The 13,770-nt window shown below is 33.0% G+C and overlaps 1 protein-coding gene across 2 annotated transcripts in view; it reads left to right on the top strand.

Moving 5' to 3' along the window:
* Positions 1-13,770, top strand: part of LOC145295846 (calpain-5-like) — a 180,093-nt gene that overhangs the window by 132,995 nt on the left and 33,328 nt on the right. For both annotated transcript variants that reach the window (XM_080141559.1, XM_080141560.1), the window contains exons 3-5: positions 510-641; positions 9,807-10,015; positions 11,848-12,040. In XM_080141559.1, coding sequence (XP_079997685.1) covers positions 510-641; positions 9,807-10,015; positions 11,848-12,040 — 534 coding nt within the window. The remainder of the gene's footprint in view (positions 1-509; positions 642-9,806; positions 10,016-11,847; positions 12,041-13,770) is intronic.

The raw sequence follows: 13,770 nt of genomic DNA, 5'->3' as shown, positions 1-13,770 counted from the left end.
GGCAAAAGTGCATTGAGAATGGTGGTGACTATGTAGAAAAATAAATTCTGGAGCATAAAAGATCGCTTATTTTAATGGTACCACTCCTGTTTTTGTAGTTCTTCAGCGTTTTAGTTTTTGAGTTAAAAAATTGGTCTTTCTTTTGGAATGACACTCATAGATTTGCAGCCATAAGTGTTTATGTATATTACTATTAGGGATTTTTTTTTTTTTTTTTTTTTACACACCAGGAGTTTTTACCCAAGTGATTATCAGTAATTACTCACTGGTAATAACAAGTGATGTCCCCTGGAACATTTACCATTAGTTTCTCTCTGGTAACAATCCTATTTCAAGCTTTAATCATACTCGCTTTCATGTTTATCTCTGATTGCACACAAAACTAACACTACATAGCAAGTTTCCCCATCCCTGCATTCATCACATAATCAGCACTCTTCTCTCTCTGTTGATCTACATGATAATTTGGTAACTATGACTTGTACTTAACTTTGGTTTTCTTTTTTCAGGATATCTGCGATGCTCCCAAACTGTTTGTCGAAGGAGCTCATAGTGGAGATGTCACTCAAGGATTGTTGGGAAACTGTTGGTTCGTGGCTTCCATGTCTTGCTTGGCAAATTACAAGGAAGTTTGGAATCGAGTGAGATTTTTTTTTTTTCTATTTTATTTTTATCTCAAATTTCTGTTCCACTCACTGTCGGTCTGTCACACTTATATTTGTAATAAACTTTTAAGTACTAAATATGCAGAACTAGATTAATCCAAGCCTGTTTGTTTTATTTAAATGTTTTCTTTAAAAAAAATGTTGCAAAAAAGGTCTTTACAATTTATTTGCAACTTTTATTTTTTTTTACGACTTTGTTATTTTTTACAAATTTATTATTTTTTACAACTTTTATTTTATATTATTTCTTTAGAACATTATTTTTTTCAAACATTATTTTCTTTCAAACATTATTTTCTTTCAAACATTATTTTCTTTACAACATTATTTTCTTTACAACATTATTTTCTTTACAACATTATTTTCTTTCAAACATTATTTTCTTTCAAACATTATTTCTTTCAAACATTATTTTCTTTCAAACATTATTTCTTTCAAACATTATTTTCTTTACAACATTATTTTCTTTACAACATTATTTTCTTTACAACATTATTTTCATTACAAAATTATTTTCATTACAAAATTATTTTCATTACAAAATTATTTTCATTACAAAATTATTTTCATTACAAAATTATTTTCATTACAAAATTATTTTCATTACAACATTATTTTCTTTACAACATTATTTTCTTTACAACATTATTTTCTTTACAACATTATTTTCTTTACAACATTATTTTCTTTACAACATTATTTTATATTTAAAAACCTTATTCCTCACATAATTGTAAAAGCTTTTTCTTTCAGTTAATTTGAAAAAAAATTTGGTAAAATAAAAAATAAGTTTTAATTTTTCATCACTTTATTTTCTTATTTTTGACAACTTTTTCTTAATTTTTTTTCTCACCAGTGTCAGTGGTGGTGAGTAATTCTACACAAATTATTAATTTAGTACCTTTTTTTCACTTAATACGCAGCAAAAATCTTAAGTACGTAGATGTTTCAACTGCTTTTTATACCCTCACCCTCACAAGTGGCTATAAAGAACCCTTCACGCACAACTAAACCCAGCAAATATACGTGACCAAAAATCTTTTGTCATGTATCACTGTTGCCATGGAGCTTTAGATGTTGTCTTAGACGAAAGACGTCACTGCTGCAAAGAAGGTGGGCTCTCCACCATGCTAGAAAATTAATTACCCCTGAGAGTGTCCTGTACCTCTACAAGGCCACCATTCTTCCATGTATGGAGTATTGTTGCCACATTTGGGCTGATGCATTTGCTACTAGTCCCTCACTCTTGGACAGGGTTCAAAAGAGTCGCCAACCTAATAGGTCCTGCACTGTGAGCTAGGCTTCAACCTTGGGCCCATCGACAAAATGTTGCATCCCTCTGTCTGGTTTACAAGTATTATAATGATATATGCTTCAATAATGATATGTGCTTCAATGAACTATAAGCACTTGTACCCCCTTGACAAAAATACTCCCAACAAACCCAACAAACAGCGAAATTCCACCCCTACACATTAGAGATCCTCAGATGCCAGAAACCTCTAATAGTTTCTACTAGACTTTGAAATTCCCTTTTGAATTCCTGCTCCCTTGAATGTACTGACATGCAGAAGTTCAAGTATAATGTAAGCAGATATCTTGCTGCTGAACTCCCTACATAGCATCTTTGCAAATTATGTCCCAGATAGCTGCCCCCTACATCAAAGTGACACTGTGCCTTGTTCAGAGTGAAAATGTAATAATAAAAAAAAACTTGGAGCATACAGATGGTTCAAGACAAATTTGATAACATTTTTCTCTCAGGACAACAGATAGATCTTTCTCTATACCATTGGTGATTTTTGGAAGCTGGTGGTCATGGACGACTTGAAATCATCAAAATATTGGAAGAAAATATTTTGCATCATGATGATTTGTGCCAGATTTTTAAAAATTTGGAAATTTTAACTGCAGCTCAATGGTCTTTGAATGCCATGAGATGGAAAATTATGATGATGTGGAAGCAGGAAGTGTTCTGTCTACCTGAAGAAATTTACCAAGAATTTTTTTTTTTTAAATGTGTAGAAGATCCAGTAAAGGCAATGGCTTGAAGAAAGTACAAAGTGTGCAAAACTTGAAATGATGCTTTTTAAACTGTTTCGTAATTTATTTAAAATGATATTAGCTAACAATCCTTTTTGACAAAGCAATTTTTGATAATGTATTAAATTTGTATCATACTTTATTTTTATCTATACTTGGTATGAATAAATTTATTTATCACATCTATATAACTATAATACAGCATAATCTTTTTAAATACTATATAGATGGTAAAGAACAAAGGTCCAAACACAGCTAGTTGTATATATATATTATTTAAATGGAATTCATTATTGAGATGAGTTTTATTTTATTAATTTATTTATTGCAGACTATTATCTTTATTGTTGTTTCACAATGTTTTGGCCTACTATTCTTCTGGCCTTAGTCAGATGGTAACTGTGACAGAATACGAACTCTGAATCTCCTAACTGCATTCTCAACAATTACTGCCATCCATAGTTGTCGTCTCACCACGTTTTTGACCAAGTAAGCCTCTGACCGGCTTTGGGTAGGATTGAAACCGCTATCTTCAAACAATTCTTATCTGGAACCGTAGAGACTCAATGTCTCTATCCACTGTGCCACGGGTCCCGAAGAGGCGATCAAGGTTGTATTTTTTAGTCTTATAAATCCATGTTTATTCATTATCTGATCTGACGAAAGCCAGAGAAATAGTTGGCCGAAACGTTGTGAAACAATAACTAAGAAAGATGAGGATAATAGTTTGCAATAAATAAATTAACAGCTAGTTGTATGTTTAATTTCCATAATTATTTTTTAAATAGTTTATAATAAATTTTTTGTGTTATTCCTTTGTAATTTTTATTGTTCTATTTTCTTATATATATATGTAATAGTTTTGTTGATATTAACATTAATTAATTGAATTGTGTTAATTTTAAAGGGAGGTAATTTAAATGGAAATTTAGGTTTTAAAATTATAACAGATTTATATTAAAGATATGGAATGTAAGTTAGAGTAGTATTGTAAAAATATTTAGAGTTAAGTTAATAGCCGCCAGATGAGAGTAGTATTTTTTGTTTATATATATATATATATATATATATATATATATTGAGTTTTCTTTATAACCGGGCACTTCACTGAGGTTCTCTCCTACAAACCATACACACACACAAATGTATACTATACAGCATTTACCAAGATTGAATGAAGTTTTTCCTACTCACATAATATAACACTATATTTTTATTCTTATTTTGTACATTTTATATCTAATCTGAAGGAGGGAAGGGACACCAAGGCTGGATATACAAAGTGTTAAAGACAAATTTGACAATAATTGATATATTCTTAAAATTTATAATGTATCTTTTAGAGTGTCTTTTGCCAAATATAGCTTACTCAAAGGAAAACTGTCCACCACAACGTTCAGGCGAGATGCCACATATATGGCTTACTGCAGTCACTCTTTCCACTCAGCACTTGATAACAGTAGACAGAAACTCAGTATTACCATCTGAATTGAGTCTGAGTCCCTTTTAGAAGATTCTGAGCAGCATGACGTAGCCTTCACTGGAAACACATCCAAAGTTTCTCACAGTTTAAGAGAACTTGGTCTTTATAATATACAGGACTGTATGGACCATAGGCTAGCGACCAATTATTCCACATGGCTAGTCCTTGTAGAAATTCTTCATTTCTGAGAACATCCACAGTTTGACTGGGTGTTTGCACTTTCTTGAACATTTTTTTTGTTTTTTTTTGTTTTTCATATAGTGAGTCTCTTAGACCACAATGGTGAGTAGTTCTGATTCTGGTATACAAATTAAATAAGCATAATCCATTTTGATGTTAATATAGTTAGGATAAATGGAGAAAAAAAAAGTTATGGATTTATTCATTTCACTAACTAATTTTAATGTTTTGATTTTTATAAAATTATTGGATGTAAATAGTTTTGAAAACTTCTGAATCTTTTAATTAAATGAAGAATTGCTTAAAAAATTTAAAACTAAAAATGATTGTTTGACAAATTTAGATGTTTCTAAATTAAGAGTCACAAAGTCATTCATTTGTTTTTAAAGATGGTATCAAGCTGGCCTAATGGTTATCGTATTTGGTTTACTGTCTTTAGGTTTTGGTTTCGATCTTAGCTTGAGTATTTTTTTTTTTTTTTTTTGTACTTACAAGAAGTGAACTGTTTAGAAAAAACATAATACTCGCATGCACATGTCTCAGTTTCTGTATGAATTAAAATGTCTTATGCGTATTTTATGACCAAGCAATGCCTGGCAGCCTGCTGGTAGTAAATAAAACAAAGATCCTTGTTTCTTTATAATCAATGCTTATTTTTCTCACCAAAATCTACATTTTTTACCTAGATTTTGTCGCACTTGTTTTTTGCAGTTTGTTGATAAATTTTGTTGTGTAAACACGGTCAGAACACTTGTTATAATCCTTCCTGCTAGTCAATGCTTCCATATCTCCGTTGCAATTTTTCCAACTCGCAGCTTACGATCTTCAAGGTATTCAAGGAGCACTGAGCTGTAGCTAAGATTCCCAATTTTTTTAATCCAATGCAAATGATGTAGATCACTCTCTTCCCATATTCCAATGCTTTCCAGTTCATCCATGATTTCCAGCTTTCAAACATTTCAAACAAATATCTGATGTAGTTAACCATTATTAGATACTTCAAATGGTTCTTAAATGAGAGAATATAAAAAAAAGTGCTTGTTAAGAAAGCGTCAGCAGATTCATTTTTTTTTTTTTTTTTTAAATACTAGCAGTCATACCCGGCTTTGCTCGGGCCCCATAGAGGTGTTATTTGGGATCGACTGTAGTCAGTGGTTTAGCGTGGTGTTTACATTCAGCTTATGGTACTTAAGCCTTTTTCATATAACTGCTTGAATTTTCCTACACATCGTCACCATGGAACCGTACACGCATTCAATTTTTATGGATGCTAATAGACTAAACCTAACAAACTCACTTACATATTCTCTATCGATTATTTCATGTGATATTGCACCCAATGTATAGCTGTAATTTCAAAAGTAAAAATAAAGTATTTGGGTGCCATCAGCTAAAATCAAAACCGAAAGCAAAACTGTAGCATTCAAAGCTGGTGACGTTACCACTGTACCCACATGACATGCATATGAACTGATTAAAAATTTAAAATAAACTAACATGAATGTACAAAATGTATAACGATTTTTTTTTTTCAATTTTTACCCATTTTTGGCCCCTTAAAAACTGTTTTAACTGGCTAAAGACCCATAAAAGAACAGTCCATAAATAATCCAATCATTTGAGGCCCCTAGTGCCACTCTACGACTTTACGACAGACGCAGTGAGTTTTATAAATTAGATGTGTTTTTCAGCAAAAACAAGCCAACTTACTTGTCATATCAAAAATAGTAATACTCCAAACATTACGAAAATTCATCAAGTAGAAAAACTGCTATCGTGTTTTTAGTAAAAAAATGTCTATCGCTATGGTCTAAAACAAAATGTCAACCATTTTAAAGTGTCAAAAAGGGAGATAAGTATGTCCCTTGTATTCACAATCTTCAAGGTGTTTACATTTAGAGAAAATGCAATTTTCACCCCATTTTCTGTAAAAATTACTTTTAACTGTAAATCATTTTCTATTCAATGAATTTTTGTAATTTTTGGAAACATTACTATTTTCAACATAACAATTAAGTAATATTGTTTTTTGCTTAAAACATATTTTTAAAAAAAAAAAAAAACCTGATCTGTCGACCCAATCTTAACAAGCACAAAAAAAAAAATCAAATTTATTTTGAACGAAGTAATTTTGAAATATAGTTATCTTGGAATTATTTCCATTGTCAAGTTATAAATAAAATAAAAATAAAGTTATCCAGTATGAACAAATTCTCATAATATTATTTTACCATGTTTGATCCAAATAATATACAGTAATATACATGGCACGTTATGGAATATGTGCCAAAAAATTTCATAAAAATCTGTTGAGTATTATCTAATCCATTGGTACATTTATTTTCAAGGAGATATTTTTGTGCTCTTTGTTCAAAATATAAATTGACCATGCATCTTTAGTTTTTTTGTATCTATATATATATGTATATATATATATATCAGAGAGGCGGTAGCACTCTCTATATAGGGATGGCCCGTACACGCCTATATACGCCTACAAAACAAAACTATCCAAATCTCAACTAAAATCAACTTATAAGTTTCAAAAAGCACATATTCTTACAGAGAAGTGTCTTACAAATCCAGCGAGTGTCAGAACGTCGGTTAAAATGTCAAAAGAGAGCAAAAAAAAAAGGGTACAAAAATGGCCAATTGTTCTTCTTTCTTCTTTCTTCTTCTTTCTTCTTTCTTTTGAGACGATGTATCTCGGTGTACGAACGGTCTCTGACAACAGTTCAAGCATCAATCGACTGCTCTTTACACAGAAGTGCAGTGACCCATCGCTTTTTAGCTAACTCCATAATTAAATAAGATTACGTGTAATAACAAGTGTTAAACACTATATACCCAATGTAGACAGACCACTTCGAACACGGAACTTCTCTCAAAAGGGACAGCTCCAAATAATACACCGGATGCTCACAGACGTTCCAGTTTGCCAGTGGCCTATATTTCTTGGACGCTGAATATTTGAGGTGAACATTAAGGTTTTTTCTTTAAACAGTAACCCACCAGCGTTAATGAAACCACGAAATCTTTATCTCAGTTGATCAAAATTGTTATAAGAGTAAGCTATCAGCAAGTACGACGTCAAAAAACAATGTTATAAAAACAAATAATTCTTCAGATTTTGGACTGTAAAATATGTACAAAATGTTAATGCTGTGACCAGGATTCGAACCTAAGTTAGCACGGCCACAACGTGGGGTCCTAACCTCTAGACGATCACGGCTAACACTGACGTCTGTCGCTCTTGGCAGAAAGACACATGACTACTGTCAAACTATTGAAAAATAAGGAGGAAACTTGAAATTCTCACGCATGCGCAAAAATACACTATAGCAACCATTGTTAAATGCAGCTGAATCTCTTCGCTCACTAAGAAAAGTAGATCAGACCAGTTCTTCTAAGAACTCACCAAACGCCAAAGGAAATAAGTTAAATTAACCGCAAAAGAAACTGCAAGAAAGTCAAGAAAAATTTAATAGTGAAGGTATGAACATTTTAGAACTTTATAATACTCTAACTGTTTTATCAGAGAGGCGGTAGCACTCTCTATGTAATATAGAACCGATGGAGGACCAAGAGGCAACTCCTAAGGCCCAAAACCCAAAGACCTAAAACCCAGCAGGAAGCGACCTGCTACTAATGGAGGCGGCAATGAGCTGCCTCCTAAAAAAGACAATACTATCATGAATGTAAGTTTAAAAATAAGACTGTAAGTAAAAATACTAATTAACAAGAATAAAAAAGCATTGGAAATGCAAAAGGATATAGGGATGGTATGCCAAAAAGTATACAAACAAGATAGCTATGAATGGCTAGGCACATGGAAATAGAATTGCATCCAAAGTATAGCCCTATAGCTTTTTACAACCGTAATGATGGCACGGAATGAAGATTGGAGAAAAGCTATAGGGCTATACTTTGGATGCAATTCTATTTCCATGTGCCTAGCCATTCATAGCTATCTTGTTTGTATACTTTTTGGCATACCATCCCTATATCCTTTTGCATTTCCAATGCTTTTTTATTCTTGTATATATATATATACAGAACAGAGTGATTTCCCAAACTATAATTTGTTTCCTTAGCATTTGCTTCAACTGGAATCATCGTGATGATTTTCTTTTCTAGATCTACATTAAATTTGACCCATCATCAATTAGAAAGATTCTAGAAAGATTCCCTTAATTTCATTTTCTTATTAAGCTCCCTTAAGCATAAGATTTAAATTTTAGGCATACAATTGATTTGGATCAAAATTGGAATCACCATCATATTGTATAAATCCAAAGATTCTATCGTTGGCATTGGTTTCCACAATATTTTTTACAGTCAGAATTCTTTTTAGGAAAACATTGGGTACTTATGGAAAGGACAACAAGACGGTTGCCAACATCCTAAGTGAAAGTGATTTTTGTGGAATGAACTGGATTCAAACTTGGAACACCCAGGTTGTCAGTCCGTGTCATTAACCACTTGACTATCGTCATCTCCCAAAATTGAAATAAAGATTCTAGACATAAGGTTTAGAATCATTATATCTTGGTTTTAATATTTGTAAATGGACATAAAAGAATTGCAGAACTGTTCTGTTTGGGAATTAATTTTACCTGGGATGAAGATGCTTCTAGCAGGAAAACTCAACATTAGCCAGGATTAAATGAGGAACAACAAATTTTCCACACTGCCAATACTTTTATCGTCTTTGAAATCGGTGAAATCGCCCATTTTTCAATTAAATTGATTGCCTGCTCTAGTTGGGGTCCCACCATGGTGCATCAGGAGGAAGCTTCAGATGCCTCCCCACAGTGACTTAGTCCACAATACATTGTAGTCTGCATTTCACTGTAGAGAACCTAATGTTGATTTTAGGAAATTATTTTTATAGAATGATTTGAATTAAAGTTTAAAATGCAAAATGTTAGTATCATGGTTCAATTGTGCTCTAAATGGAAACATTCGTTTCGAATGAACCTGTCTTATAAAAGATCCTACTGTTGATTTTATACATTAGGCCCTTCTACTTGTACGAGGATAAAATTTCTCCAATGCACTTGTGATTTTAGGCTGTATAAGGGTGTTTGATCAAAATCAGACTGTTCCTCCTTTAATTAGACTTTTTCGATTATTGATTTTTGATACTTATCAAAGGCATTCCAATACAAAACCTAAGAACACTCCCAGATAGTTGAAGTATATTTGTGTGAAATCTTTTTAAAATTGGCCCAGCCGTTTTAGAGTCGATAGGGAACAAACTCTCTCTCTCTCTCTCTCTCTCTCTCTCTCTCTCTCTCTCTCTCTCTCTCTCTCTCACACACACACATATAAACAAAGTGCCTTATTTTTAATTTTATTTTTATATTTATGTACTAGATGTGCGTGTGTGTATTTTTTCATTTCTTTGAAATTTCTTGTTATTATTTCTTAAGGTTATACCAGATCATGAGATCCAAGACTGGAATGATGAGAAACCTGAAGAATATGCTGGCATCTTCCATTTTCGATTTTGGCGCTATGGTGAATGGGTCGATGTTGTAATTGATGACCTTCTTCCTGTTCGTGGCAATCAACTTGTCTTTATTCATTCAAAAGAAAGGAATGAATTTTGGAGCGCTCTTCTTGAGAAGGCATACGCAAAGTAAGTCTTTAGATTTACTTGGATTTTTGTTCAATAGATTTGATTAAAATTAAGGCTGATTATCATTTTTAAACTATTGCAAATGAAACATTGTTTTGAAGTTTAGCAAAAACAAAATGTTATCGATATTATTAATTACTTAGGTATAATAGACAAAGTTTGGTGTTTGCTTACAGTTAGACTGCAGCAATAATTTTTTTAAACATGTCATTTTAAGCAAACCAATATTATTTACATGATTTCATCTCAAAATTAGCAATATATTAAAAAATTATGAAATTTAATCAACTAGAACATCTACTATTAATTAAAAAAATTTTTTTAAATGCATAGATATTATGGTAAAAATTGATGACCACGTTAACGTCACATGAACTGTGAAAACAAGGGAGATAATTCAATTTCTGTTTTTAGTTCTATTCCAACTGAGTATGAAGAAAACAGCAAAATATATAATTTTCCATAAAAATTTACGTATAAAAGATATTATCTACTTGATCAAATTTCATAATTTTTTTTATATTTTACTATTTCCGAGATGGCAGTTACATAAGTAATACTGTTTTTGCATAAAAGGACATATTTAAAAATTTTCCGTTTAAGTCTGACTGGAAGTCAGCACTCAAAGTTTTATGGAAGTTTTGTTGAAGGTACTATACTGGAGATCATCAATGATTATCAAAATAAAAAATATGACAAATTCTATTCATACAAAATTATAAAGTTTTATTCACAACTTTAAGACAACAGAAGATGAAGAGTTTGTGAAGAATGAAAAGTCAATGTATCCAAGAACAATCTGATAAAAGAAATCTGCTTGTCTGTAAGGAGAAATTGAGTTTGTTTTGGCTGGCGCCATATGTGTTTACATGCGTGTGAATAGAATATACATGAAGATATGTGTTGAGTGTATATTACTGTGCTTCTATTTTGTTAGTGTGTGCATCTATGAACTTGTGTATATGTGCATTCGATGAAAATTGTGTTTTGTTGGGCATATAGTAGTTTATAAGAATGTTTTTTTCATGTATCTGTGATTTGCCAAAGTCATTCATCCCAAAGCATCTGGCCAAAATGTGCCATACATATGTGTGTTGTCTCAGAAAGAAAAGGATGTGTTTGGCTTTTATAGTATGCACAAGATTTCGAAACTGAATATTTCTTCTGCTGTGATTCGTCAAAAGAAATTGCCGATTTAAGTTTTTGTCCAATCAAGAGTCGCTATGTAAAACAATATTTGCTGTTGCTGCAACTTCAAAAATAGCTTTTTCAGATATGAAAGTAAATGTCTAAATGCGACCAAATATTTGAAACAAGTTAACGAAGTACGTTTTAAGATAAATGTATAGACATGTCCCAACTGTCTGAGAGATTGTGTTCAGACAAAATTATCAATTCTTGCCTCGAGAATAATCCTTCCCGCTATAGAGAGATGTGACACAAGGTCAGAAAGTGGAGATAGAAAGGCCAGCACACAAGAGGTAGTGCAATGAGGTATCACAGTCCCATTGACATTTCCTGATAGGAACACCTCGGGTATTTAGCAATAAACTAACCCTTTCTCAAACAAGAAGGTAAATCCTGGAAGGGTGGGCGATCTAGGACTGCACAGAAAAATTTCAATGTAAGACAATGGAAATAAATGAGAAAAACATAATTGAATGACAAGGCTATTTTGCTTTTTTAGTGAAGGTCTTGATAAAACTCTCGATCTTTGCTCTTTCCATCCTTCTTAACTCTTCATGACTATACGAATGATACCATCTATGCTATTTTGGGGAGGAGGGGGGCATCAGATTAAGGGATTTACATTTTTTTATTTTATTTTTCAGGCTCTTTGGGAATTATGAAGTTCTCGATGGCGGCGATCTTGCTGAAGCTCTTGAAGATTTTACTGGTGGTGTGTCAGATGTGATGACGTTACCCGACATGAAGGTGTCTGATGCATTGGAAGAGAGAACAGCCCTGTTTGAGCGGATGAAAAAGGAAATGGATCGAAAATCTCTCATGGCAGCTTCAATCCCTGTTAGTCCTTAATCATTTCATCTATTCCATTTACACGCTTCCATAATTTTTTTTACATTTCATCGTATTTGAATCATAAAAAAAATTTGCATTTCAATGAAAAATTTAACCATAGTATTTTCACAGGTTAGTTACTCTTAATGTCATAAAATACATGTGGTACAGGGTGAAATGATAAAATTGTCACACTAGAAAAGATGATTCCATTTCCGTTTAATGAAAACCGGTTTTCTTTTTTTTTTGCAGACCATCTACTAGTTGGCCAGTTGTGTACAAATCCCAAGAGCGATAGTAACCTTCTATCATGTCTGAAAGTGACACAATGTTCAACAAGCGAGATCGGAGATGTGCTGCTGTACAACTCATGCTCTCTACGGTCAGTTATGACAACAGGACCATTGCCAGCACTCTCAAAATGCATCGCTGGATTGCCTCAAATAACAGGGACATGCCCAGGGTGATGAAAACAAAGTTTCCGGCCACAGTTATGGTCTTTGGTGTGGTTTCAAGTGAGGTCAACATCATGCAACCTCATATCTTTGAAGTTGGCTTGAAAGTCAACATTAAAGTGTACCTGGATATGCTGAAGAATGTGGTGATTCCCTGGTGCAATCAGGTGACCGCTGGCAGACCGTGGATGTGGCAGCAAGACTCTACGCCAGCCCACAAGTTCAAAGAAAACCAGGCTTGGCTTCAGAAAAAGTGCTATGACTTTGTACCCTTCTCTCACTGGCCCACTCCTCCCTCGATCTGCACCCACAGGACTACTTTGTTTGGTTATACATCGAGAACATCACCAACATGATCTCTCACAACACCAAAGCCAGCCTGATCGCTGCCATCCGCTGAGTATTCACCCAGCTCCCACCAGTGCTTGTGGAAAAGGTATGCTTTCAGTTCCAAGACTTATATTGAGGTGGTGATTGTGGCTGAAGGCGGCTACATTGGAAAGATGTCAGCTCTACTACATAATCAAGTTACCTGAATTGATTTTTTTTCAATAAAAGTTTTAAAATAAAGCTATAGCGTTGTTTTCTTTAGGGTGACAATTTTATCGTTCCACCCTGTATTAAAATACATGTTGTAGATATAGGTTGGTTATTAGTGATGAAGCAGGTTTCCAGTTTTAAATAATCGGACTCACAAGTATTTTTCTAACTAAAAAAAAATCTTTGTTCATTAGCCAGATAGCAAAATGGGCATAGAACTTCAAATTTCTGCAGACTGTCCACAGAGAACTCTGTACAGGACTGGCTTTTAATTTACTGTCCGATACTCTTTATGAATAACCCAGTCTTGTAACCATTTCTCTACTGGACTCTTGAAGAGTTTACATTTTGGCACAGGAGATTGAACGCTGGTAGTGGGATTACTTTCGGGCTTGGTTTGTCTTGAAGCGATTTTTTTCTTCTTCTCCATTCTTATTATTAGAATTAGCTTATTTTATCAAGTGGCTTCCTGGCTTGTCTGTAGTGATTTCTATAAAAAGTTTTTAAAAAATTATCACCAGAAATAGTTTACAGTAAAGATTAATCTTCATCTTCACCGCCTGTAAACTCGATTACGATATGAAAAAAATAATTCTAGTATAGTAGAACCCCAGGATATGGTGGCCTTAGGATACAATTTTTTCAGCATACAATGTTTTTCCAGTCCCTGGTTAAATTATTTGCCCCACCTTACGCTGTTATTTATAATGTTATTTAATTATATACATGTGTATTATATAC

The sequence above is a fragment of the Euprymna scolopes genome, chromosome 16 (genome assembly GCF_053919585.1).
Source record: "Euprymna scolopes isolate OS-2025 chromosome 16, ASM5391958v1, whole genome shotgun sequence".
Classification (NCBI taxonomy): domain Eukaryota; kingdom Metazoa; phylum Mollusca; class Cephalopoda; order Sepiida; family Sepiolidae; genus Euprymna; species Euprymna scolopes.
This window is presented reverse-complemented; position numbering and strand designations above follow the sequence as displayed.